This window comes from Piliocolobus tephrosceles, chromosome 6 (genome assembly GCF_002776525.5).
Source record: "Piliocolobus tephrosceles isolate RC106 chromosome 6, ASM277652v3, whole genome shotgun sequence".
NCBI classification, from domain to species: domain Eukaryota; kingdom Metazoa; phylum Chordata; class Mammalia; order Primates; family Cercopithecidae; genus Piliocolobus; species Piliocolobus tephrosceles.
The window spans coordinates 125,860,530-125,887,038 of record NC_045439.1 but is presented as its reverse complement, the minus strand read 5'-3'; the positions used below and the strand labels follow the sequence as shown (position 1 = coordinate 125,887,038).

Sequence of the window (26,509 nt, the reverse complement as noted above, 5' to 3'; positions counted from 1 at the left end):
TTTTTTGACACTTCATTTTTATAATTGTTAAGAAATTGTTAATTTTATAATTATTAAAAGCTACTAGTGTCTTCAGGCTTTGCATCTCTAGCACAAGGGGTATCATTTTTCCCCACATCTTCATTCCCAGTTCAGAAAGTACACATTGCCCTGCACATCTCCCACGGCAAGCTGCAGGGTGGAGGTAGCGCCCAGCCAAGGTTCCAGGCAACTCACTGCCCCTTCGCATCGGAACAGGCCCAGCTACAAAGGGAACAAAAATGGGGGAGGTCAGGGCTACAAGCCTAGGGCCTCCTTACTAACTTATTTTTTTCTCACATTAATGCCTTTTATTTAGAAACAAGTTAGTCATACATTGCAAGTGATTGAAGAAAACAGAATTTTGATCTTTTGCCCTTTCTTACTCTAAGTTTGCTGTCTTGTGACATCCCTTTGGGATAGGTGTGCACACACACTCACACACACACACACACTTACCAGCTGCATACTGGGTCTCTCCCATAGCTTAACATCTCTATCCTTTGAAGCTGTCACCAGCAACTCAGGTAGCACATGGAGGGCTGTGACAGAGCCCGAGTGAATCTCAAAGAGGACAGGGGAGAGCAGGATGGTGAGTTCTCAGGGGCCCCTCCTCAGAGAAGCATCACAGTGAGCTGTGTCAGAACTAGAGCCCTCCTCCCCTAGTATTTCTTTTTTCTTTTTTTCTTTTTTTTGAGATGGAGTCTCGCTCTGTTGCCCAGGCTGGAGTGCAGTGGTGCGATCTCAGCTCACTGCAAGTTCCGCCTCCCAGGTTCACACCATTCTCCTGCCTCAGCCTCCCGAGTAACTGGGACTGCAAGCGCCCACCACCATGCCCAGCTAATTTTTTTGTATTTTTTAGTAGAGATCGGGTTTCACCATGTTAGCCAGGATGCTCTTGATCTCCTGACCTCGTGATCCTCCTGCCTCGGCCTCCCATAGTGCTGGGATTATAGGCGTGAGCCACTGCGCCCAGCCCTCCTCTAGTATTTCTGACCCTTCCTTCAAACTCACCTTTCTACGCTGCCGTGTCTTTAAATGTGATGTTGGCTCACTATCCATGCTGGCATCGGTATCCATGCTGGCATCAGATTCCCTGCTGGTAGATGGGTCTGCTCCTGGAGTTTGGGTTTCAGGAATGTTTGCTTTTTTCTGCCAGATGTTACCTGTGGTCCATTCTCCTTTTGGGCTGCATTTGGCCAGGTTCCATAGCATCCCATCAGAGCTGGCACACAAAAATGAGGACTCTGCCATTTTAAGGACAGAATTAGAGCCAAGTCTCGGGCCTTGAGGGATCTGCCATCCACCCTGGGCCATCTCCTGGCTCCTCAGGTCCTCCTGTTACCACTCACCAGATTCAGGTTTGGCTTGAGTTATCGATATTAGGGTCCTACTAGGATTCTCTAAGTTTATATCGAAGTCCAACCTCTCTTCAAACTCTCCTGATTCCTTTTGCCTCTGTGAAAGGATAGGTAATTTTGTTTAGCCTACCCATACGAGTCAACTTGTACCAGACAAAGCAACAGTTTTCTGCTCTGGGCTGGTCAGGAATTTTTTTTTTTTTTTTTTTTTTAAATTGAGCTGGGAACAAGTGAATAAAACAAATTTTTTTTTTTTTTTTTTTTTTTTTTTTTTGAGATGGAGTGTCGCTCTATTGCTCAGGCTGGAGTGCAGTAGCACAATCTTGGTTCACTGCAATCTCTGCCTCCCGGGTTCAAGCCATTCTCCTGCCTCAGCGTCCCAAGTAGCTGAGATTATAGGCTCGTGCCACCACACCCAGCTGATTTTTGTATTTTTAGTAGAGACGGGGTTTCACCATGTGGGCCAGGCTGGTCTTGAACTCCTGGCCTCAGGTGATCCACCGGCCTTGGCCTCCCAAAGTGCTGGGATTACAGTTGTGAGCCACTGCACCTGGCTAAGTGCACAAATCTTAAATGTACATCGCGACGTATTTTTACACATGCATCCATCCATGCAGTCACCCCGTAGATCAAGATGTAGAACATTTCCATCACCCCAGAAAATTGCCCTTATGTCCCTTCCCCATCAATACCAGACCATCACCACAAAAGCTAACAATGTTCTAATGTCTGTCAACTGAAATTAGTCTTGCTTGTTCTTGAACTTCATTTAGGTGACATCATATAGCATGTACTCCTTTGTAACTGGTTTTCTTTGCCCAGAATAATGTCTATGAGGTATGTCTGTATTATTCCATTCATCAGCATGCAGTATCACATTAATTGTTTTGTCATGTAGCAGTCCATTGTATAAATACACCACAAATTATTTATCCCCTTTCTATTTATTAATATTTAGTTATGATGAATAAAGCTACCATGAAGATTCTTGTACCAGGCTTTGCCGAACATATGTACTCCTTTCTCTTGGGTATATATTTAGGAGTGGAATCACTGGGTCATGAATAGGCTTTAGTAGGTAACTTTAGTAGGTAGCAGATCAGAATTTAATAAACTTCCCAGTAACAAGGGGCTCCCAGGAACCTGCATGTGAAGTGAACAGCTAGCTTTGGCACACTCAATCCAAAAAGTGTTGAACATCTATTAAGTAACTGATAAGTATGATGACAAAAACAAGATGTAGTCCTTGCCCTTGAGATGCTAATATTCACAGGGGCAAGACAAGAGAGTCATGGGAAAAAATACAATTGAGAAAACTTCTAGGTTTATGGTTTCCCACGGTTTTTTAAAATGGTAGAGTCCTTTCTCGTACCAATGAAATCTTACATGGGAACCCAACATACAATGTCCTAAATTAGAACTACTCCAGTTGAAGGAGGATAGGAGGATTTGCAGCCAACTGCCTTTCCCTTCCCCTATCCTCCATCATGGGCCCTAAGGTGTAAAAACACTGGTCCTAGATGAATGCTTGCTTTAACACACACTCAAATAGGACTTACCAAGAAAGAAAGAACTCCAGGATCCTTGGGCTGCAGGACAAATACGCCATACTCCTTGTGGGTGGACAATATCATAGGATTTTCTGTATAGCTGCTCCTGGTTTGTAAGAAGGGAATAGGTTGAGCCCAGGATTTTCAGAGAGGTAAAGAGAAGAACACCCCTTTTTAAGACTCCAGTGTTTTCTTCTAAGTTAGACTCAACCTCAGGATAACCACTAACTCACATTTCCTTTCTCCCCAGCTCGGGAGGAAATGGCATTTTTGATCTTACCAGATTTCAGAAGGAGCGTCCCCTGGCTTCATGCAAAGTAACTTCAAATCCGCTTTGGCCAAGATGAGAAAGTGACCATCAGGAGCCCAACCCAGACTTGTCAGCACCCCTAAGTCCTCCTGTAGAATTCGGTTCAGGTGAAGACTAGCTCAAAAAAGTACATGGACAGAGAAAGATCCTATTTTAGTTAACCTCTCTTGGCCTCCTCAATCCCACATGAATTCCTCAGGAATTAAGTATAAAGCAAAATGTATCACCTTCGCTGAAAATCCTGTTCCACTTTCTGTTTTTTTTTAACATTAGTATTCATCAGTGCCATCCCATTACTTGCTCAAACTAGGAATCTCTAACATTCTTGACTTTTCCTTCCCTCTCTACTTCCAACTCATCAATAAGGCCTGTAGATGCAACACATGCCTAAATCTGTATCTCCCCTTCTTGTCTCCACGGCCCAGGTCAGGCCCACATTATGTCTTTCCTAGGCTATAGCTACAGGTGTAAAGTGATCTCCTTACTTTTAGTATCTCTCTACTACCATCCATCTTCCATACTGCCACCAGAGTTCTCTTAATAAAATCCAGATCATTATTCCACTCAAATTCTTAGCACTGTGCCCTGTATAGCCTGACCCCAGTTTATCTTTTCAATTTCATTTCCCTTACTCCCACCAGGAATCCGAGGAGCTGGCTATACCGAGAACATACACTCTCAACATCTCCATATCTTCTGTACATGTTCCTTCTTCCTGAAACACTGGCACTGTTCCCTTCTCTTACTGGTCCAGAAAACTCCTACTCATTCTGTAAGTGTCCAACTTTAAATACCAACAACTCCTTCCCACAATTTCTCAAATTTTGAAGCCCCAGGAATATATGTGTGCGTGTGTGTGTGTGTGTGTGCACATGTATCTTCATTATAGCATTAGTCAGTCAAGCTTCCTTAATTAAAGAATGAATTTCATCTGTAACTGGTTCATACTGCCTGGCCCAGAGCTTGGCATCAAGTAGGCACCTGAGAATTATTCATTTACATTGCCATGGACAGAAGCAGAAAATAATGTCCCGCTCAGTAACTAACATCCAGTTGACCTAGTTCCGAAGCAGAAGTGCAGTAATTTGAGTAAAATGCCAGGAGTGAGGAGACTGCTGTTTCTATCCCATTAACCCGTCAGCCTGTTTCACCTGAAATTTCCGGGTGCTGAACCCTTCCGCAGTTTCACTTGCCACTCGCTGATTTTCTCATCAGCACTGAGGATAAAAAAGGTGCGTGCCGAGGACCAGATGAGAGCACCAATGTGGCCTGGAGCCTGGTGTACACACAAGTTCAATTCAGTGCTTCTGATGAGCCAGGTTGCACCATCTTTTCCCTCCCAGGCAGATATGCAACCTCTAACACCCAGTAAATACACAGCCAGGGTAGAATTCACACAAAGAACCAAGGGTACATCGACTCACCTGTGCTGTGGCCACAGCCTTAGCTTCCTGCCACAAGATTAGTTCCCCAGCTTGATTTCCAGATACTGCCATGGAACCATCTGGTGCCCAAGCCATAGCAGTGATGGCTGCAGAACTCCTTGGTATACATGTGTCATCTGGAGAAGAAAGGAAGTGTTTCATTAGGACCTGGGATACTGCTGGGATAAGAGATATCAGGTCACCCTCGACCTTTTTTTGTACCAGTAACACACCCTCTCTCCAAACACACCCTCTCTCCAAACCTCACTCACCTGCTTCCTTAGGAACCTGCCAGAGCCGTACAGAACCATCCTCAGAGGCAGTCAGCAGGAGGCCTGAGGTTTCTGAAACAGCAGCAGCACGGACTGGGCCACTGTGTCCCAGGAAGGTGTGGGTTTGGCACACCTAGGAGGAAGGGATAGAGATGGGCTCATGGGAGTGGGCACAATAGAAGGTTATTCCACATACCTTCCCCAGCTCCCTTGATCCTGGTCCTTTCAGGAACTCACCAAGAGTGGATGCCATAACCGTGTGGCCCCATCTAGCCCGATGGTCACCACCAGAAGCTCTGACCCAGGCTGTCCAGCTGATAAGACACAGACACTGAGTCAGAAGAAGGGACGGAGCAGGGCAGAAAAGAAGAGGCAGCAGGGAAGGGGAGGTGGCTGATGTTTTGTTACCTGCACGGGGCTCCATGGCAGCTGCACAGTGGCTAATGGGTCCTGAGTGAGCAGGGATGCTGGTCAGCTCCACGCCTTGATGGTCCCACACTTTCAAGGTCCCATCCCGGCCCACAGACACCACGTGCTCCTCCTGCCCCCAGAGCACAAGATCAGAGCAGAGTCATATTGAGCAGGACATGGGAAACAGAACTCCCTACACAGAGGTGTGGGCTGAGCATTAGGAGCATGGAAGATGTCAACGAGGGAGAACTCAGGAACAGCGGAATTGGGCGGCTCAGGACAGTGGGGTTGGGTGGCTGAAGTTCATGATACCAAGAGGCTGTGTTTTCATGCTCTTCTTTCTCCCTTTGCACCAACCGTTAGCTTCAACACCATAATCCCCTCCCAAGTATCTCATTTTCTTTTTCTCCTTTTTTTTTTTTTTTTTTTTAAAGATAGGGTCCCACTCTGTCACACTGGAGTCTGGAGTGCAATGGTTTGATCACAGCTTACTGTAGCCTTGAACTCCTGGGCTCAAGTGATCTCTCTCCTCAGCCTCCTGAGTAGCTAGAACTATAGGCATGCACCATGGAACCCAGCTAATTTTTTTTTTTTTTTTTTTTGAGTCGGAGTCTCGCTCTGTCGCCCAGGCTGGAGTGCAGTGGCCAGATCTCAGCTCACTGCAAGCTCCGCCTCCCGGGTTCATGCCATTCTCCTGCCTCAGCCTCCCGAGTAGCTGGGACTACAGGTGCCGGCCACCTCGCCCAGCTAGTTTTTTGTATTTTTTAGTAGAGACGGGGTTTCACCCTGTTAGCCAGGATGGTCTGGATCTCCCGACCTTGTGATCCACCTGTCTCGGCCTCCCAAAGTGCTGGGATTACAGGCTTGGGCCACCGCGCCCGGCTTGCCCAGCTAATTTTAATTTTAATTTTTATTTTTTATAGAGATGGGGGGTCTCACTGTGTTGCCCAATCTCCAGGTATCTCATTCTTTATGCTCATTTTGCTTCTGGGATTAGATACTCAATGCACCCAGTCTCTCCAAGCCCCCTTAGCCCTTCCAGAGACCCCCCCTCAGTGGGATCTCCATTGCCTTCTCACCACAGCTGCCACAGCGCTCACAGCACTCTGATGACCCAGGAACTGACCAAGCCGCTGTCCCGACTCTGGGTCCCAGAGCCCCACAGAGCCATCACTGGAGCAGGATATCTGCAGAGTCAGAAGTCAGAGGAGTGGGATTATTAGCGTCCCTCCAGCATTTTCGTATGTCTATAATGTAGGGTGGAAGGCAGTAAGCCATGTAATGAAGGGCCTGGGTTCTCCTGGGTTCAAATCCTAGCTCTGCCACTCATTACTTTCTGCTTTGTGGTCTGTTTCTCTTTCTGAGCCTTGGGTTTCTCAACTATTTAATGAGTATAATTATAAGGTACCTATCTGATACCGTGGTTTGGGGCTGAGTGCATCTACATAAAAGACTTAGGCTGGGCACGGTGGCTCACACCTGTAATCCCAGCACTCTGGGAGGCTGAGGCAGATGGATCACCTGAGGTCAGGAGTACAAGACCAGCCTGGCCAACATGGGGAAACCCCGTCTCTACTAAAAATACAAAAAATTAACTGGGTGTGGTGGCAGGTGCCTATAATCTCAGCTACTCAGGAGGCTGAGGCAGGAGAATCATTCAAACCTGGGAGGTGGAGATTACAGTGAGCAGAGATCGCACCACTGCACTCCAGCCTGGATGACAAGAGCAAAACTCTAACCCCCCCAAAAAAGAAAAAGGACTTAGCATGCTCATGCCTGGCACACAGTGAACATATAATAAATATTAGCTATTGTCATTATTATTATTATTATTATTATTATTATTATTATTATTATTATTTTGAGATGAAGTTTCATTCTTGTTGCCCAGGCTGGAGTGCCTCCTGGGTTCAAATGATTCTCCTGCCTCAGCCTCCTGAGTAGCTGGGATTACAGGCGTGCACCACCATGCCTGGCTAATTTTGTATTTTTAGTAGAGACCGGGTTTCTCCATGTTGGTCGGCTGGTCTTGAACTCCTGACCCTGTGATCCACTCGCCTCAGCCTCCCAAAGTGCTGGGATTACAGGTGTGAGCCACCGTACCCGGCCCTGGGCTTTCTTATTAGAGAGTTCGCTGGCTCAGCTTCATCACTGACCTTGGAAATGTTCTGAGTTCAATTTCCTTGTCTGTAAAATAGAGATAAAAGGAGTATCTACTTTACAGGGTGTTGTAAAGATTAAGTGAAGCAATATATGAAAAGAGCTTAGTTCAATGCTTGGCACATATCAAGTTTGACAAATATTAGCTATTACTATTATTAATGGGTGCCAGAAAAAGGATGAGGTGGGGAATGTTGTCTTGCCCCAGGAACCCAGCTGGGCTCTGTGCCATCCCTGGCCCTTTACTCACCAGTAGGTTATCTTTGGTCCAGGCACAGCCAGTGACCCAATCACGGTGACAGGCGGGGAAGGAGTGGATCAAAATAGGGGCTTTGGGTGTCCGCACATCCCAGCAGAGGAGACTCTGGATAGGCCCCAAGGAGAGGGAGCAATCAGGACCAAAGGAGGGATGGGAAACCTGGGGCCATTTCAGGCAAGAAATTTCAAGGAAAGAGGGGGCACAAGGAAGCACAGGTAGACAGATCTATACTAGATTTGGCAAAACAAAAAGCAGGAGGAAGCAACGGGAAATGGGTTGTTAAGAAATCTAGGAACTAGAGGGGCTATGGGACCCCAGGGTTGCATCCTTCTGCAGCTCACCCGATCCCGGCCCCCAGTGGCCAGGCTGCCTCCATCAGTGCTGAAACTACAGCAGCTCACAGGGCCCTCATGTCCCCGCAGCTCAGTGCCACAGGGAAAGTCTTCTGCCTTGTGCGGCAGCGTCAGCAGCTGCCTTGGCCACAGCCACACTGTGAAATCCTCTGCATTGGAAAAAGAGAGAGGGAACAGTTTCCTGAAAGAGGAAGCCAGACAGGCCCTGGGAGGCCAAAGACAGGAGCAGCCATGGGGACTGAGGGTGACGCCCACGGCACAGCTCCATGGGAGAGATGCAGGGAGTCACAAGGCTGCGGAGAGGCCCTGGACAAGGGTCATCAGCAAGTGTGTACATAGGACAGAAACGCCAGGCACTCCCAGCTCCAGCTCCACAGCTCAGGCCAGGAACATGGCTCCTTGTCTCTGCTTCTCTAACTGTACTCCCACAGCAGCCACTCCAGACCTCTCCTCTTCTCAAGAGTCCAGTGTCACTTCCACCTCAGAACCTGAGAGGACCAGGTCTCCCACCTAGAGAGCGCCTAGGCCATTCTACATTTTCACCTCAACATTTCTCTCTCTCCTTCTAAGGGAAACCTATCCCTTTACACAGCAAAGTCTCCCATGGGGCAGAAACTCAAAGGATTACTGGGAGTTTAGAGGTCCCAGAATGAGGTTGAAGGAACGGGTAGAAACAGTCTAAACAGATTATGCAAGATAAGTGCATTCAAAAGCACTTTAAAAGTTGTAAAACAAAATCGCACATGTGTATTTTCATACACATATACATACAACTTGGAGAGATGTATTAGTGTCTTTAAAAGGAACAGTGATTTGTGGGCCAGGCGTGATGGCTCACGCCTGTAATCCCAGCACTTTGGGAGGCCGAGGTGGGCAGATCACCTAAGGTCAGGAGTTCGAGACCAGCATGACCAACATGGTGAAACCCCGCCTCTACTAAAAATACAAAATTAGCTGGGCATGGTGGTGCATGGCTATAATCCCATCTACTTGGGAGGCCGAGATGGGAGAATTGCTTGAACCCAGGAGGCAGAAGTTGCAGTGAGCCGAGATTGCACCACTGCACTCTAGCCTGGGCAACAAGAGTGAAGCTCTGCCTTAAAAAAAAATTTTAAAAATTAAAAAAAAAAAAAGAATTAAAAAAAATTTTTTTTTTGATTTGTTAACCCTGCCCACTGTCCAGTAGTACCTGAGGCAGAAGCCAAGAGCTCCTGGGAAGTGGCCAGTCCTAGCACAGGCTTCTGGAATCTGGACAGGAGCCAGAGGGACTGAAGGGAGCATTCCTTGAGTGCCCAGCCCTGCAAGGACCCATCTTCTGCTCCACTCACCAACACCTTGGGGCTTAGCCAGGCCAGGGCAGATACTGCCACATCCAGTGCCTGACCCTGAGCCCCCTGGGAACCTTAGAGAATGAGAGAGAACAAGGGAGTAAGATACTTGGGAAGGGTTGGGGGGCAGGGGCTGTGCTCTTTCTAAAGGCTCAAAAACCCACCCCATTCCCCCTTCAGTACCTGAAGAGATTTTGTAGATCCTAATGCCATCTGCTCGATACCCAACAGCCACCCGATCACCATCTGGGCTGAGTGCCACGGAGAGGGCAGGAGAGAGAGGAAGGGAACCCAGGTGCCCACGGAGTTGACCCAGAGACCCTGACCATACCTGAACCTAGGAACCAAGAAAAGGGCTTAAGGATACCACCTCCACCACCCGGTCTTCCTCCCTGCTTTGAGTTACAGCCACCCCCATTAAAGTCCTCCTTCCAGAGACTCCTCTCATGACAGCTGCCCCTGCACACAGTGGCACCCCTCTCCCTGTGGCTCCTGCCATCCAAGCTCCTCCACAGCCTCCTCAACAAAGGACCCCCCACCTCCACCCAGATATTCTTTGCCTTTGCTACTCCTCCTCACAACCCACCCCCAGCCCTCTGCAAGCTGACCTTGCCATCCTCTCCAGCCGTCAGTAACTGGCAACCCGCATGCAGGAACAGCGCAGCAGCAACAAAGCCATGGTGGGCAGGGAAGGTAGCCAGCCGTGCCCCTTCTCTCCAGGCCCACAGCTCCACCATACTGTCCAGCCGGCCCACAGCTACAACCCCACCAGGCACATTGAAGGCCAAGGTACGGACAGAGGCTCCAGGTGCCCCCAGGTCCTACACACGGAGGTAGAAATGGAAACTTGAAGACCTGCTCTCAGCACAATCCTAAAGTCACCCAGTATGCTGCTGTCTGTCATCTGCCACCCTCCACTCCTGTCCTCCTGTGCTTCCCCCCAGAGCCACACTGCACCTTCTTACCTTGGTGACTTTGAGCCCATCCACCTGGAAGAAGCTGATGCTGCCAGCCCAGCTGCCTGTGGCTATTACCTGCCCCTCAGGGTGGAAGGCAACACAGTTCAGGGGCTTGGGGTAGGTGTGCTGGAAGGCCAACTGCCCACGGACTGTGTCCCACAGCTGAGGGAGAGAGAGGAGGAATCAGGATGCTGAACAGAGATGCCTGAACTTCTCAGTCCCAGATCTCCTGGAGCAACCTTGTCCAGTTCCCCTGCCTTCAGCAGGGAAAGCCTTCTCTGGCCAGGCAGTCAGCAGCCTCTGCCACACTGAGAGAACAACCTCACAAGGGTGAGTCATGACTCAGGGCCACTCTGACCACTGCAGCCCCCAAGTCTTACCTTTAGGCATCCTCCCAAGCACACAGTGGCTAGCAGCCGGCGGTCTGGGCTCAGGCAGCAGCCAGTGATTTGGTACTGGTGGGCCTTGGTCTGCAGCACCCTATCCCAGGAAGATGAAGTCAGTCCTCTGGGCCCCCTGGCCATCACCTCCCTCCTCATTTCCTTCTCCTGGGGCTTCTAAATGGGGAAGGCCCTCACTCCAAGACAAACGGGGAAGACCCCCTACCGACAACCATGCTGCAGGTCCCAGAGCTCCAGGAGTCCGTCGAAGGCAGTAAGAAAGAGTGTATCATCGGAGAGGAACAAACAAGCAGAGATTCCATCACAGCCACTCACCAGAGACTTCTCCTCCTGCGACAGTGGGTGAGAAAGTGCGGCTCCAGCCATCCCCTTGACCCTTCAAGTCCCACCACTCCAGGCCCCACCCAAAAAGAAGGCCAAGGCACAAAGGCCATGAGTTCTTGGCTCTCTATGTTGCAAGTCAAGCACACGTTCAAGTGGGGGCCTCATGATCCAAGTGGGGCCACATTTTCTCCCCGACTCCAAACCCCATACCTAGTCCCCAAGTTACAGAAGATTTTGATGGTCTTGAGAAAATGGGGTTACATGGGGTAGGGGATGATATGGTTGGAAAGAAGATAGAAAGAGGCCATGGTTCTAGGACTCACCTCTCCAGCCCAATGTACTATTAGCATCCCACAAGCACTTTGTGCTGCCATAATTCCCAGCAATTTACAGGGAATATTCTCCCCCTGCATCTTTGCTCAGGTTCCTTGTTCAAACAAGAATGCCTGCCCTTCCCTACCCTATGCCCTCCTATAACTGCACAGCTCACTCAGGTCTTAATTATATTACATGGCTATGTTTTGGTTCCTTTTTTTAACCTTATATGTCTTATCTTCCAACAAAACTGACCACTTGGTGGGCGATGACAATGTCCCAAGTCCTGTGTTTCTTGCCACGCTTAGCACAGTGCCTTAAATGGAAGGTGTGCAGCAAATATTTGCTGTGTGATTGATTTCTTGACGAAGCCCTTTGAGCTGATGTGCAGGCAGTAAAGTTGCTGAATCAATCAGAGTGATAACAGGTGTGTGGCTCATCTAGGGCTTCAGGGCAGTCTGCACAGATTTTCAGAGGGTAAATTCTGCCCGTCCTTGATTGTCATACCTGCCAAGTTCTCAGGTCCAACAGGTAAACTGTCCCATTGGCAGTGCCAACAGCTGCTCTTTGTCCATTGGTGGAGAAAGCCACGGCAGTAGGGGATGAGGAAACCACCAGAGACAGGCTGGAGCTAGAGAAAGAGTAGGAAGAAAGGGAGGAAATAGAAGAGGGATTGCAAACAGGAGTTGATTTCTGTGCTTCTGTGCCTGGATCCCCCTCTCCACAGTGTTTCTGGTCATCCTTATTCTTCAGTTTCAGAAAGAGCTGCAGCTTGCTCTCTGGTGGGCTTACTAGGGTCTGGGGTCAAGGTCTTACCTTTGCTGATTTTTCATGGTCTGGGGTTTATTAAGCCATCGTAGTGTGTGTTGGAGGTGCCATCGCTGGGAGAGCAGCGGGGCTTGGTGGCAAAGAGGTGAGTCCAGGGGCTGGTTGGCTGCTTGCTGGGGCAGGAGCTGGGGGTACTGGCTGAGGATTGAAGCCTGCTGCCTCAGGAAGGTGCGAAACACCGCAACATCAGCCTCGGGGAGCTTTTGTTCCTCTTTGGGGACTGAAGAAGCTATAAAAGAGTGGCAGAATGTCACTGGGGAGCCAGCTGGACCCCATTAACCCCAGCACCAAATAAAACCATATGGTGTGTCTACAATAGTAAGTCTCAAAAGGTGGCCCTCTGGCTCTATATCAGGAATATCTGCTAAAAGTACAAAGCTTTGGGCCCCACTCCAAACCTAGGGAACCAGAATATGGAGACCCAAAGATCTGCAATTTGAACAAGTTTCCTAGATAGTTTTATGCTAACTAAATAAAGTTGAAGAATCTCTGGTCCAAGAGACTGAGGTGAAAGGTCTCCTGAGAGTCACATGCTCACCCTCTTGGCATTTTCAACTTGGAATGGAAATTTGAATCTTTTTTCCCTGATACCCACACCCCTGCCCCAACCCTGAGCAGGGCCTTCATAAGCACACCCAGGAGTCCCATATCTCAGAAAAGAATCCAGCCAGTGAATCATCTCACCATAGAGGGCATGGGTCTCCAAGAGCCGAGAGACCAGACCCAATTCCAAGTGTGCAGCCACCACATGGATGTTGGTAAGAAACTTCGAAAGAAGTCCACGGTTCCCGCTCTGGAGCTGAGAAGGTCAGACTGGATTCATTAGGGATGTGAAGGGGCTGGTGAGAACGGAGAGTTTAGTCTCAGAACCTGAATACAGAGATAGGATCTGAGCTGGGACAAAGGACTTGAAGAAGAAGGGCAGGAAAACTGAAAGGAAAGAGGTCAAGGGAGTTTGGGAGGGGTAATGGCAGCAGTGATGGTGGAGATGGTAAGGGGGAGAGGGGGGTCTCAGAACAGCCAAAGCACTCACTTTGGGAAAGGTGTCTATGGGGTCTAGGAACTAACCAGGTGGTAAGGCAGGTCTACCAGAGCCTCAGGAGGGCAACTTCGGAAGGTGCCTGAGGCATCAGCGTCACATGTCTTCCAGAGCTGAGCTGCATGAACAGATATTGAGAAAGGCTCAGCCTTGCATCATTCCCAAGGGCAGTAGGTGAGCTGGCCAGCAGATAGAAGCACAGTGGGTGGTCCTGGCCTCCAAGCCCAAGCTCCACACTCAGTGCCCAGGCTGACTTGGGCTGCAATCACCTGCAATGAGGATGTGTGCCGTGTCCTCTTGCCCTGGCCTCTTCCCATAGCGACGTTTAGCTGCTGTTCTCAGGGGCCCATCAGGGAGGCACAGCCGGGCACCAGGGCGCTCTAGAGGGCCCTCCCCTAGCAAACTGTCCTCATGTGAGGAAGAGAGAGAGGAGAAGGAAGAGGCCTGTCAGTGAGCATCCTGGCACAGCAGTGGGCTCCTATGCCCCCCTCAAATAGCGGAAACTGGAGCAGCTGGAGCAGTAACCCATTCGTGGTCTGGGAGCCAGATGTTGAAGCTATACACAGGGCCCTGGCTCAAAGAAGGGAAGGCATAGAGAGGTCAGCAGGAGCTCAGCTGGGGCACCTGTACCTGCGCAGACTCTGGACGAGGTAGGCAAATGGGCCCATGGGGTAGGGGTCTCCACTGTTACCAGCAGCCACTGCTTCTTCCCAGCTCTTAGTCCCCTTGGGTAGTGTCCGCCACACACTCAGTACTCCATGCAGCTGGTCCACAGTCAAACCTGAAAACTCAAGCTCTCTGAGGCCCTCACCTAACCACACAGTGTCCCCCCCAGCCCCCACCACACCTGCTGAGAACCCAGTGGAACCAATGTAATGCGAACCCTGGCCCTCAGCGTCCCAACCCACCCACCCCAAGCACTGACCACTCCGTGTGACCTCTAGGGTGGTCAACGCCTGGGGAAGGACATCAGGCCCGTGTTCCTGTTCCAGTGTGCTCAGGATGTGCTGCAGCAGCAGGGGGACAGTGGCAGGCAGAGTCCGGAGTCTCTCAGACACCTAGGATGGCGGGAGGACAGCCTCGTTCAGTGTGGCGGGAGGAGAAGCAGCTTGGGTTGTGGGATAGGGAAGGGGCAGCAGGAGGACAGCAGGGAGGAATGAAAAAGTAAAGAACAACTGTGGGAGAGAGGTGAGGCGAGGTGTGAGGTGAGGATGGCGAGTAGGTGATCACAAGACAGCAAAGGACATGGGATAGGGATGAGACAAAGCAGCTGAAGAGAGAATGGGAAGTGGTGATTGGGACTTGGAAGGTGAGGAGAACCGACCTGCTCATACAGCGTGAAGAGCCTCAGATGATCGGTGACCAAGCGCAGGTAGAGCGGCCGGCCTGATTCTCGCTTCACCAGCAGCAGTCGCATCTGACAAGACTCAGGACTCAGGGTGGGGTCCAGGAGGGCTGCCCACAGCCAGCCCTCTGCCCAAGCACCAGCCCCTCTGCCAGGCAGCTCCTCCTCTGAGAGTCCTCAGCAGGCGCCAGGTCCATGGCATCACCCCAGGACATAACCATCCCTCTCCTACACTGCTCTGCCCAGTCAGCCCTGCCAGAAAACCCCTGTGGCTCAGCCTACCCCACCAAAAACCACTTTACTCCTCCCCTCACCCCAAGAGGCCCCAGAAAGGCCATTCACCAGGGGAAGAGGGCTAGGGGACATTATCAGGAACCACAATTTTCTTATTAACAACTTCCTATGGACAGAATTTCTGAGAAAACAAAGGAGCAGGTCTGTTCAAGGCAGCTAGCAGCCTCAGCACCTCGGGTCCTCATAGTTCCCAGATTCACCCCACACACCCACCAGCCCTGGCCTAGAACCCAACCTGGTTGTTAAACGGTGACTCCTCCAGCCGCTTCCCATACAGGGCCAGCTCCTCTCTCACCAGCCAGGCCCGAGCAGAGGCCTCCAGAGGCCCCAAGGCCACCACGTGGGCACCCTGGCTCTGCTCAAGGGTCTCCCCTAGGCCTGCATCCCTAGACACACTCAGCACCAGGTGGACACACTGTGATATTTGGGCAAAGGGAAAGGAAGGTAGAAAGAAAAGGAGAATCACATTGGAGAGGCCTCTCTCCTCCTTGCTGTACCCCTCCTTCCCCCGAGCCTGCCTCCCCACACCCACCTCCTTCTCACACTCACCCGGGGAAGCTTCTTTGGGATCCAGTCTGAAATCAGCTGCCCATTCTGGTCCACCAACCTATCAGCCCCATCGATGATCAGGACCAGCGTCTGGCCAGGATGCAGGGACTCAGCAGACTTGGGCAGCAGTCTCTGCTGCAGCTCCCACACCAGGCTTCTGTACATGGAGATGAAGTCAGGGTCAGTGGGAGAGACAGAAAAGCAGGGGTGGCACCATGGCATCAACAAGGCTGGGCTCATTGGGGGATACCCACCGGTAGGTGTTGGGGAGGGCACCTGGCTCTTTTAGTTGGCCACGCAGATAGGTACAGAGGCGTCTGAGCAGAGTGAGGGCAAGACCCTGGTCAGGACGAGCCCCGGAAAAGTGGAAGAAGACTAATGGTGCCACCTTGGCCCCATCAGGAGCCTGCAGGGCTGACACAAGAGATGCCTGCATGTGACAGGAACAGAAAACATGGTCACATTTTATATGCTTGAGCTCCCTGTGCCTTACCTCCTTAGCCCACACAACCTTCCCTCCCTCCTGCCCAGGCCCCTGAAACTCTGTACCAGGAAGGCTGTCTTGCCCTGTCCTGACTGCCCCATCACCAGGCTCAGCCTCCCATGGTGCAGCATCAGCTGCTGCACTGTGTCCTGAAGAAGGCGTGGCCGGGCGGTACTCGGTGGCTTCTGCAGCTGCTGGAAGGTGGCCTGGACCAAGTCATTGTCTGGGATGGACACTGGCTGCTCCAGCAGGGCCCCAGGCTGAGGGTAAATGGGTCAGTGACTATCCATGGTGCCATGCTCCTCAGGACCCCCAGGCTAAAACTCACAGAGCCCCCACCAAGTTACTTCCTACCCAGGACAACCCAGACCACCCCATGTCCCTCTGCACGCCTCTGGTCACCAGTGCTTCTGCTGACCTGCAGGTAGAGCTTCTGGATCATATTCCACACATCCTGCAGAACCAACTGACCAAACTCCTCCAGCCCGCCAACATAGGGCCTGCCAGCTGCCACACCCCCCCACTCACAGGGGTACCTGTGGGCAAATCAAGCACAACCAGGTCAGAGCAGGCCTGGCTCCTCTCACCACATCTCTGTACAGGTGCTCCCTACCTCCCTCAGCTCACCTGCGGCAGGTAATCCCTTTCTGTCTGCTTAAGCGGCTCTTCAGTTCTGAGATCCGACATGCGGCCTCTTCAGACTCAGAAACAAAGTCAGATTTCCAGGCATCTGGCACAGAGCTGACCACCAAAGACCCCAAAAGTTGGAATAAACTCAGACCGCAGCCAGCCTCCCTCTACCAACCACCAGACATAGCTGTAATTTCCTGAAGCTCCTCAAGTAGCGATCTCCTGACTCCAGCACCAAGGCTGATGTGGGGCTGCAAAGGCATGCTGAGTCCTGTTTCTGCCTCACAGCACTCCCCTTCTATACTCTGAATACTGAGGAGAGAAGACTAGCCTGTCTGACCTTCTGGGGAAGGAGCCCCAACCTGCAGGCAACAGAGAGTACCTGAGGAAGCTGGAATCCCGGAAGTAGATGAGAGCTTGGGCAGAGGGCTGCAGACGTTGGTTCCGGTTCAGGAACTGCATCACCTCCATCTCTGTCACAGAGCGCCCTGAAGGGTACTGCTGGGCCTGTGGGGAGGGCAGAGACGGTGGGTTTAGTCCTAGGCCACAGTGACCCTCCCTCCAGACCTGCCAAGGCCCCAGGCCTCCTGTATCTGTGATGTTCCTCTCTCCCTCCCTCGAGGCGCAAGCAATAAAATATAGCGAATAGCTAATGTTTTTTACTTATTTTTATTTTTTTTTCTGGAACAAGGCACTAGTAGCTAACATTCATTGAATGCCTGTAATGCATTGAGTATTCTGTTACAGACTTTTGTTTTTGTTTTTTTGTTTTTTTTGAGACTGAGTTTTGTTCTTGTCGCCCAGGCTGGAGTGCAATGGCGTAATCTTGGCTCACTGCAACCTCCGCCTCCTGGGTTCAAGCAATTCTCCTGCCTCAGCCTCCTGAGTAGCTGGGATTACAGGCACCCACCACCACGCCCAGCTAATTTTTGTATTTTTAGTAGAAACAGGGTTTCGCCATGTTGGCCAGGCTGGTCTCGAACTCCTGACCTCAGGTGATCCACCCGTCTTGGTCTCCCAAAGTGCTGGGATTACAGGCTGAGCCACTGCACCTGGCCCTGTTACAGACTTTTAATTCTCATAATAACCCTCCAATGTAAATGTCATTGCTTCTCTTTAATATAGGGGAATTGAGGCTAGGTGAAAGTAAGCTGCATTCCACAAAGCCACACAACTTGTAGATGACAGAAGGGAGATCAGTACCCAGATCTATCTGATGGCAACACCTAAACAGACCTACCCTCTTACTTTTGCTCTTGGCCAACCCCAGAGGCACTTCTCAAAGGACTTTTCTCATCTAGAGCATGGTCACTTGCAGTATCTTCAGCCTATATTTCTCTTCAAGTCTCAAAGACCTGCCTGTTCATAGTCCCAGGGTTTCTGACAGAATGTGGCTTCTCACGGCCTCTGCCCCAACCTTTGCTTCCTCCCCAGCCCTCCTCCAAACCTGTCTGCCTTACCCAGTGGAAGTGTGGATAGTCAGGAAGGTTGTAGCTGGGGGGAATGTATCCATAACGGGAGCCCAGAATCCCCACAAACAGCTGTGCGTTCTCCACCTCCCCAAGGCACACTTCCAGTTGTCTGTAGGCACGGTTATAGGGACATGTGGGAGTCACTGGGGGCATGGTATCAGGGAACATGGCATAAATAGGGAGACAGGACCCTGGCTCACAACTGAGAAAAGAGAAGGTAGGCTGCTCTTGTTAGTATCCAAAGAGCGACTCCCGCCTTCACCCTCATCCATTCTTGCAGCCCCAACCCTGCCCCCCTCAGGTCCACCACTCAAGCCCCTCATCCCCAACCCAGCCCCTCTTCTCTGCAGCCCCCACACCTGTTCCTACGGGTCTCCTCCTCAGTGACGCCCCAGCGGAGGTCGATTCCGTGAAGGCTGATACGGTGAGGGGCCACTCGGGCCTGCAGTGCTGGCAGCACAGACCTCAGCAGCAGGTCCCGCTCCCCATGCATGTCTCGGAAAGTGGATGAAATAAAAAGCCGGATGCTGCGCCATCTGGGGATAAGCAGAGGGTTGGGCTCAGTCTAGGGATGAGCCCCATCACCTAATCCACAGACACTGCTGTGATCACCCTTTAGCACTGAGCATGAGCCAGGTATGACAGACAGCAGACAGGTGCCCAGCAGGCCTTCAGAGAAGCACGTGCTAGTGGTCTCAACTGCAGGGCCCTGGAATTTAAAGCCCACTTGCTATTTCTTGTACCCCTCTCCTTTTTCTCAAAATCATTATTATGTATTTACTGTTTGTTCATGACAACACTGTGAGGTAAGCACTATCATTATCTCCATTTTAGCAATCAAGAAACTAGGTTTTGTTTTTGTTTGTTTGTTTGTTTAAGACAGAGTTTTGCTCTTGTTGCCCAGGCTGGAGTACTATGGCGCAATCTCGGCTCACCGCAACCTCCGCCTCCAGGGTTCAAGCGATTCTCCCGCCTCAGCCTCCCCAGTAGCTGGGATTACAGGTATGCACCACCACACCCAGCTAATTTTGTATTTTTAGTAGAGACGGGGTTTCTCCATGTTGGTCAGACTGGTCTTGAACTCCCAACCTCAGGTGATCTGCCCGCCTCGACCTCCCAAAGTGCTGGGATTACAGGCATGAGCCACCGCGCCTGACAAGAAACTATAGCTTTAAGAAATTAAGCAACTAGGCCAGATTCAAACTGCTATTTGGCAAAGCCACAATGAAAAAGCCAGAACCTGTGCTCCTAAGCCCTCTGCCTACACCCTGGCCATACGGCCATGATGTCTGCCATCATCTTTGTATTCTGACTTCCTTTCCTCAGTAGAGAAAGGAAGGGCTTGCTCACAACCTGACAACTCCCTGAGGTAGAGAAACCCCTGCCTGAGAAAGAGGAAACGTACCTTCACGAAGAGAACAAGCGGCACCTCACCAGCTAGAATTTCAGTCCCAGAGTTTCTCCAGGTTTGACTGCAGCCTCTCCCAATTCACAAAGGCATAGAAACACAGACTGACCCTTGCTGGGAAATAGGAGCCAAGGGGCTTGGAGTGTCCTCTTCCAGTGGCCGGAGAGACTGGACCCCTGTCTTTCCTGGGGGTGGTGGAATCTTGAATATTTTGTCCATTTGGCCCACATGTTCCAAAAGATGGGAGGCCCCATGCTCTGCGATGAACCTGACATAAATAACAAGAGTCATTATCAGTGAGGTCTCCCAAAAAGGGCAGGGGGAAAAAGATACGTCTAGGTTTGGTCACCAGTTAAGTGAAGCTCCTTAAGAAGATAACCATAAGCAGTTTACGCAGACTTAAAATAAATGAGGATGCAGAACCATAGGAATGAAGGAAAAGAGAAGCCCAACTCTAGCCCTTCCTGTTGTGCATGGTAATCATCAACTTGCTGTTGGGCCAGGGGCAACGGGCTAGGGTAAGGTGTAAAACTTAAAGCCATCCCAGTCTGGGCTTGAGCAGCTCTGTGCCAGTCATAAAGGCTCCCTGGAGAAGGAGGAATGTGTCTGAGGCTTCCTAATAGGAGTTGAGGGAAATGGATGGTATCCAAAGGAAAAGGCAGGGGAGAAAACAAGTACATAAGAAGGCAAGGATGGAGAGAGAGAAAAAAATGTGAAAAGATTTCTATAATTTAGCTTAAATAAATGTAATTTTCTCTGGATCAAGAATGAAACAGAAGCCGCAGTGACATGGCCATCTCTTGATAGTGAAATCTCCTATGTCCATTTTCTTCTTTCCTACTGGATATAATATCATACAAACTTGGCTGAATGCCAAGATGGCTGGAGCTGAAGGTGACATATTGAATCATGCGGTAGAAGCTGAGTATTTGAGGATCATGCAGCAATAAGAGAGAAAATGCCCAGGTCCCTTTGACACTGTGTTGCTGCTATGCCTGGATGGCTGTAAAAGAGGAGTGAACTATCTTACTTTAAAAAAGAAGTGATTGGGGCCGGGCACGGTGGCTCACACCTGTAATCCCAGCACTTTGGGAGGCGGAGGTGGGTGGATCACGAGGTCAGGAATTCAGGACAAGCCTGGCCAACACGGTGAAACCCTGTCTCTACTAAAAATACAAAAATTAGCCGGGCATGGTGGCACATGCCTGTAGTCCCAGTTACTTGGGAGGCTGAGGCAGGAGGATCACTTGAACCCAGGAGATGGAGGTTGCAGTGAGCCGAGATTGTACCACTGTACAATCTCGTGCCTGAGTGACACAGTGAAACTCTCTCAAAAAAAAAAAGTGACTGGAGTAGAGATAATCTCCTAAAAACTTCCTACCAAAGTCTCCAACCCTTCAGTATCCATTCTATACTCACTTCAGTATCCCATCAGTGCAGCCTGAGAGTGTCACATCATTGGGATTCAAATCTGGTGACCTGGCAAAGGAAGAAGCAGTCACTAACCATCACAAACAATACCTGGAACACAGTCACCGCCCACTAACATCCCAAGATGAAAACCCCACTTCTACACCTTTAATAGGGTTATGTGGTAGGCTAGGGCTAGGGTAGACTCTCACGGAGGGGTACAGAGTTAGGCTAAAATATCCACCCAAAGTGCAACAGACGTAAGAAGGCAGAGTTGGGGAGATCCCTGTCAAGTGGGAGTGTCCTGTGCTTTGGCAGGTGTAGAGAGGAAATGTAGACCACTAATTTCTGACACTGGGCAGGAAGTATAAGCACCCTTACAGGTATTGTACCCTTCTCAGGAGGAGACCAACAAAGAGGCACTTGGAATTCACACGCTGCCAGTAAAGCTGTTTGGCCACATTTATCATTCCTTCATCCATGCTTTGGCCAAAGAGGATGACCCTGTCCACCTGTAAGATGAAAGGGGAGAAGATGCTAGAGAAGGGATGCTAGAGAACCCAGGACATTAAGATAAGAGCTTTCTGAGGACAGGAGGGTTAGGAGAACTCTGAGAGGAGTACCTCTCCTGAGAGCACATAGAATGAGGGAAGCCACTACATTTTAACTTACAGGGGACATCCGGGGATATCAAAGTGGAGGTTGGAGTGGGGCACTGGTATACTGTATCTGGCTCATTCAGGCTCAAGAGAGCTGATTGTTAAGTTTTCAGGAATTTTGTGGGCAGTTGTTAAAGACGGACATTATTAAACATTAAATGGTATACATTTAAAAAATTAAGTAAGTTATATTTAAAACAAATGTGGCTGGGCATGTTGACACACACCAGTAGTCCCAGCTACTTGGGAGGCTAAGGCAGGAGAATCACTTGAGCCCAGAAGTTTTAGTTGCAATGAGCTATAATCGAGCCACTTCACTCCAGCCTGGGCAACGGAGTGAGATCCTGTCTCAAAAAATAAAAATCAGAAAATAAAACAAATGTAATAAATACTCAAAATGCATAACTTCCTAATAATTTTACTACTATCTACTCGTGCTTATTTACATCTACTGTATCAGGTTGTGAGAATACCACACAGCAGTGTGCTCCTGAGCGTCTTTTCCCAACTCTGTGTTCAATAGCATCATGTTGGTAGCTTGAAATCAGCCACGGTAGGACTGTTTACACTATGGAAATTTAGGAGATGCTATTAACCAAGGCTTATTTTTCCAGGCAGCTGGTTGTTGAATATTTACCAGCACACCACTGAGTAGGGGGTTGTAGCCAGTAGAGAGCTGATCTGACTATTTTATGTGGTTGGAGAAATCAGCTTTAAAGGTCAAGACATGAAATATATCAGTTGTAGAGGAAAATGTGGGGGAGGGAGAGAGTTTCTCAGGGATTAATACTCACAGGAACCCTTTGGCCAGCCAGAGACAGCAGGTATTTCCCAAAAGTATTCAGGGACCATTCACCATTTTCATTAAACTCCTGAAGGAAAGAGACTTCACGTTATGTGGTTGCACAGTAAGCAACAAACACTGCAGTCTTGCAGTCTGCTTGGGAAATCTTCAGAACTGTGTATATCTGTGCCTTTACCAAATATCTGGGCTATTCCCAGGCCTGTGTTCTTCATGTATTTTTGGATGGTGGGTGTTGAGTATCTGACCTGGACTTGAGCCTGGAGCCTGATGGCAGTCTTCAGGATGCCTTCTTCTGCCTTAAGCACTGCAGTCTTCAGAGTGTCACCTCCACACAGTATGACATCCACCTGCTCGGCCCTCGTGATCATCATCCCAATCAATAGCAGCGCATAGTTCAGTGGAGGCTGATCGGACAAGTGTCAGGGGAAATAAAGCTCCCCTGCTTTGGAATTCACCCTTGCCCAGCCAGCCCTAGAGGCCAAACCCTTCCACTGGTTTGAGGGAATAAGAAAAGGCGTAAAATCCCAAGTTAGGAGGGGTCAGCTTCAGCAGCCCTCAGGAGGAGCTGACTGTGGAGGGAGGAAGAGAGGAGCCAGGATCCCTGCCCAAGTTCAACCCTGGGATGTAGTGAGATGAAAGTGAGACATATTTTGGTGATGGAAATTTAGAGAGTACCAAGTACCAGCCAAAGGTGAAATGTTAGTATTATAATCCATAAACCTGGTTGAAACAACATCCTAGGAATTGTCCCTAGGAACCGAGGACTGATACTTGGAAGCAAATTCGTATCATTTATTTCAGTTGGAGTGCTTGCCTGGGAAAACCAGCTCTGGGAACAGGATACCACTCAGGATCCCCAGCATCCTGCCAACCCAACCCCTTGGAGGATGCTTTTTATTTTCTTACCCCTTGTGGGTTGCTCTTTGGACAGAGCCTGTCTGCATCAGCATCTGTCAGATAGACCAAGATGGTGCGGCCTGGCAGCAGGGGCAGGCTGTGCTTCACAGAGAGGTTCACAGCTGTCTCCAGGGCCTGTCGGTACCTGTTCAGCATCTCACCATCATATTTCCATTGTCTACAGGCAAGAAAGACACAGACACAGGGGCTCAGGGACTTATCTGCCCCTTAGAGGCAGACGGGGAGATGAGAACTTGCCACTAAGTATTGAATCTTCTACCTCCCTCAAGCACCACATCCCATTCCACAGCCCACTCCATTTCTGGTGTAGAGGACTGGGACAGAGCTTCCCTAAGCCCCCATTCTATGGGATTCTTCTAATCCACACTCATGGTAGGAGAGAGGAAGTCACCTGTGGATCCAATAGCTACACTTACCACATGAATCCATTCTTACTTCATGAAGCAAGATTTAACGGCTACATAGTTTTAAATAGTATTTTAAAAAACAAATGCTAACTCCTTACTCTGAAAACTGACAATTAAAGGAGAATAAATTGAATATTCATCCCACCTTTCCCATACAACCTATTTCAGGGTAACTAAATAAATATAGTTGATAAGGGAGGCTGTTTTTTTAAATTTCAGTTATTAAATATTGAGGAATGATAAAACCCTCATTCTGCAACCACCAATGAAACAACTGGTTCACGCAAAGATCACCAAAGGATGAGCCATTAACTACTGTGGAGAGATGAGGCTATTACTACCTGAAAGCACTGATCAATATCAGCATTACTGAGTAGTAGTCCCACTTAAATAGTACATATATAGGATCACCTATGAACTACTTGAAAAAAAAAAAAGCAAATCTAAATCTGTTCAAGCCTTTAGAGCTAACACCCAGTGAACATGAAATAGAAAAACAAGTTAGATGACATCATGAAGAAGGAGGGAAATCCAGAATATGGGATATTCTGTGGGGTCCCTGAACCTGGTTTTCATAGTAGCTCAATGGCATAAGAACAATTAAAAGTGACATAAGAGACTTAACAACCAAACGTAATGTGTATACCTTGTTTAGATCTTGATTTGAATAAAACTGTGAAATGATATTTTTAAATAATTGGAAAATTTGAATATGGACTAAATAACAGATGATTTTAGCGAGGAATTATTTTTAGTTTTGTCAGGTATATTAATGACATTCTTATTGTATAAAAAATGTCCCTTTTTAAAGAAACACACATGAAATAAGGAAAGATGAAATAAAATGTGTCTTATTATTTGACATTTGTTTTAAAAATATCTTCAAAAGAAAAGAAAAAGGAAAAAAGATCAGTAAAGAAAATGTAGGCTGGGCGCGGTGGCTCAAGCCTATAATCCCAGTACTTTGGGAGGCCAAGGTGGGCGGATCACAAGGTCCGGAGATCGAGACCATCCTGGCTAACACGGTGAAACTCCATCTCTACTAAAAAAAAAATACAAAAAAATGAGCCAGGCGTGGTGGCAGGCGCCTGCAGTCCCAGCTACTCCAGGGGCTGAGGCAGGAGGATGGCGGGAACCCGGGAGGTGGAGCTTGCGGTGAGCCGAGATCGCGCCACTGACCTACAGCCTGGGCGACAGAGCAAGACTCTGTCTCAAAAAACAAAAAAAAAAGAAAAGAAAATGTAATAAAATCTAGATAATCACTGAATCTGACAAACAGTTTTATGTAAGTCTATTTTATTTTTATTACTTGTGCGCATATTTAAAGTTTTTTATACTAGTTTTTTAATATACCAAAATCAGTAGTCTCCCCAGCGCTATCCAATAGAATTAAATTACAATTAAATCAAATTAAACTTAAATTATACACGTATAATTTTCTAACAGTCATATTTTAAACAGTAAAAATAAACTGGTGAAATTAAATTTTCTTTTTTTTTTTTTTTTGAGACGGAGTCTCGCTCTGTCACCCAGGCTGGAGTGCAGTGGCCTGATCTCAGCTCACTGCAAGCTCCGTCTCCCGGGTTTACCCATTCTCCTGCCTCAGCCTCCGGAATAGCTGGGACTACAGGCGCCCGCCACCTCGCCCGGCTAGTTTTTGTGTATTTTTTAGTAGAGATGGGGTTTCACCCTGTTAGCCAGGATGGTCTCGAGCTCCTGACCTCGTGATCCGCCCGTCTCGGCCTCCCAAAGTGCTGGGATTACAGGCTTGAGCCACCGCGCCCGGCCTAAATTTTCTTTTCTTTAAGAGACAAGACGGGCGTGGTAACTCATGCCTGTAATCCCAGTACTTTGGGAGGCTGAGGCAGATGGATCACTTGAGGTCGGGAGTTTGAGAGCAGCCTGGCCAACATGATGAAACCCTGTCTCAACTAAAAATACAAAAATTAGTGGGGTATGGTGGCATGCGCCTGTAATCCCAGCTACTTGAGAGTCTGAGGCAGGAGAAGCACTTGAATAAGGGAGGCAGAGGTTGCAGTGAGCCGAGATCACACCAGCCTGGGTGACCAAGTGAGACTCTGCCTCAATTTAAAAAAAAAAAAAAAGAGACAGGGTCCTTGGCTCATGCCTATAATCTCAGCACTTTGGTTTGGGAGGCCAAGGTGGTTGGATTGCTTGAGCTCAGGGGTTTGAAACCAGCCTGGGCAACATGGTAAAACCCTAACTCTACAAAAAATATAAAAAATAGCTGGGTACAGTGGCCTGTGCCTATAATCCCAGCTACTTGGGAGGCTGAGGCAGGAGAATCACTTGAGCCTGAGAGGTAGAGGCTGCAGCGAGCTGAGATTGTGCCACTGTACTCCAGCCTGGGTGATGGGAATAAAATCCTATCTCAAAAAAAAAAAGCGGGGGACACAGGGTTTTCCTCTGCTGCCTAGTCTGTGCAGTGGCATGGTCTTAACTCACTGCAGCCTCAAATTCCTGAGCTCAAGAGATCCTGCCACCTCAGCCTCCCAAGTAGGTGGGACTACAGGTGCGAGCACCTGCACCTGGCTAAAATTAATTTAATATTGCTTTTTATTTAACCCAATATATGAAAACATTTTCATGTCAGCCTGTAACTAATACAAAAATTATGAATATTTCACATTCTTTTTTCAGACTGCCTTCAAAACCTAGCATATCTCAACTCAGACTTCACTAGCATATTTCAACTGCTAAATAGCCACATGTGGCTAGTGGCTACCACATTGGTCAGTACAAGAATACCATTTGGACTGGCCCCTTGGGCTTTTTTTTTTTTTTTTTTTTTTTTT

At 49.0% G+C, this 26,509-nt stretch overlaps 1 protein-coding gene across 3 annotated transcripts in view; it reads right to left on the bottom strand.

The window, feature by feature from the left end:
* TEP1 (telomerase associated protein 1) overlaps positions 1 to 26,509 on the bottom strand; it is a 45,216-nt gene continuing 18,707 nt past the window's right edge. For 2 of the 3 annotated variants that reach the window (XM_023186650.1, XM_023186651.1), the window contains exons 13-55: positions 23,275 to 23,443; positions 22,614 to 22,772; positions 22,358 to 22,435; positions 21,286 to 21,416; positions 20,914 to 20,973; positions 19,604 to 19,762; positions 18,446 to 18,622; positions 18,075 to 18,195; positions 16,997 to 17,121; positions 16,612 to 16,725; positions 16,403 to 16,520; positions 16,050 to 16,244; positions 15,755 to 15,930; positions 15,501 to 15,657; positions 15,187 to 15,366; positions 14,637 to 14,729; positions 14,238 to 14,370; positions 13,943 to 14,093; positions 13,582 to 13,715; positions 13,342 to 13,430; positions 12,958 to 13,072; positions 12,262 to 12,502; positions 11,953 to 12,076; positions 11,012 to 11,136; positions 10,786 to 10,885; positions 10,412 to 10,567; positions 10,055 to 10,267; positions 9,630 to 9,783; positions 9,308 to 9,520; positions 8,107 to 8,267; positions 7,757 to 7,870; positions 6,426 to 6,533; positions 5,344 to 5,476; positions 5,173 to 5,249; positions 4,936 to 5,068; positions 4,664 to 4,800; positions 4,391 to 4,515; positions 3,210 to 3,353; positions 2,939 to 3,035; positions 1,371 to 1,476; positions 1,033 to 1,265; positions 478 to 582; positions 1 to 243 (exon numbers count right to left, since the gene is read on the bottom strand). In XM_023186650.1, coding sequence (XP_023042418.1) covers positions 121 to 243; positions 478 to 582; positions 1,033 to 1,265; positions 1,371 to 1,476; positions 2,939 to 3,035; positions 3,210 to 3,353; positions 4,391 to 4,515; positions 4,664 to 4,800; positions 4,936 to 5,068; positions 5,173 to 5,249; positions 5,344 to 5,476; positions 6,426 to 6,533; positions 7,757 to 7,870; positions 8,107 to 8,267; positions 9,308 to 9,520; positions 9,630 to 9,783; positions 10,055 to 10,267; positions 10,412 to 10,567; positions 10,786 to 10,885; positions 11,012 to 11,136; positions 11,953 to 12,076; positions 12,262 to 12,502; positions 12,958 to 13,072; positions 13,342 to 13,430; positions 13,582 to 13,715; positions 13,943 to 14,093; positions 14,238 to 14,370; positions 14,637 to 14,729; positions 15,187 to 15,366; positions 15,501 to 15,657; positions 15,755 to 15,930; positions 16,050 to 16,244; positions 16,403 to 16,520; positions 16,612 to 16,725; positions 16,997 to 17,121; positions 18,075 to 18,195; positions 18,446 to 18,622; positions 19,604 to 19,762; positions 20,914 to 20,973; positions 21,286 to 21,416; positions 22,358 to 22,435; positions 22,614 to 22,772; positions 23,275 to 23,443 — 5,956 coding nt within the window. In that variant the 3' untranslated portion in view covers positions 1 to 120. Of the gene's footprint in view, positions 244 to 477; positions 583 to 1,032; positions 1,266 to 1,370; positions 1,477 to 2,938; positions 3,036 to 3,209; positions 3,354 to 4,390; positions 4,516 to 4,663; positions 4,801 to 4,935; positions 5,069 to 5,172; positions 5,250 to 5,343; positions 5,477 to 6,425; positions 6,534 to 7,502; positions 7,534 to 7,756; positions 7,871 to 8,106; positions 8,268 to 9,307; positions 9,521 to 9,629; positions 9,784 to 10,054; positions 10,268 to 10,411; positions 10,568 to 10,785; positions 10,886 to 11,011; positions 11,137 to 11,952; positions 12,077 to 12,261; positions 12,503 to 12,957; positions 13,073 to 13,341; positions 13,431 to 13,581; positions 13,716 to 13,942; positions 14,094 to 14,237; positions 14,371 to 14,636; positions 14,730 to 15,186; positions 15,367 to 15,500; positions 15,658 to 15,754; positions 15,931 to 16,049; positions 16,245 to 16,402; positions 16,521 to 16,611; positions 16,726 to 16,996; positions 17,122 to 18,074; positions 18,196 to 18,445; positions 18,623 to 19,603; positions 19,763 to 20,913; positions 20,974 to 21,285; positions 21,417 to 22,357; positions 22,436 to 22,613; positions 22,773 to 23,274; positions 23,444 to 26,509 lie in introns of those variants that run through there. The other variant, XR_002725275.2, reaches the window with a different exon arrangement.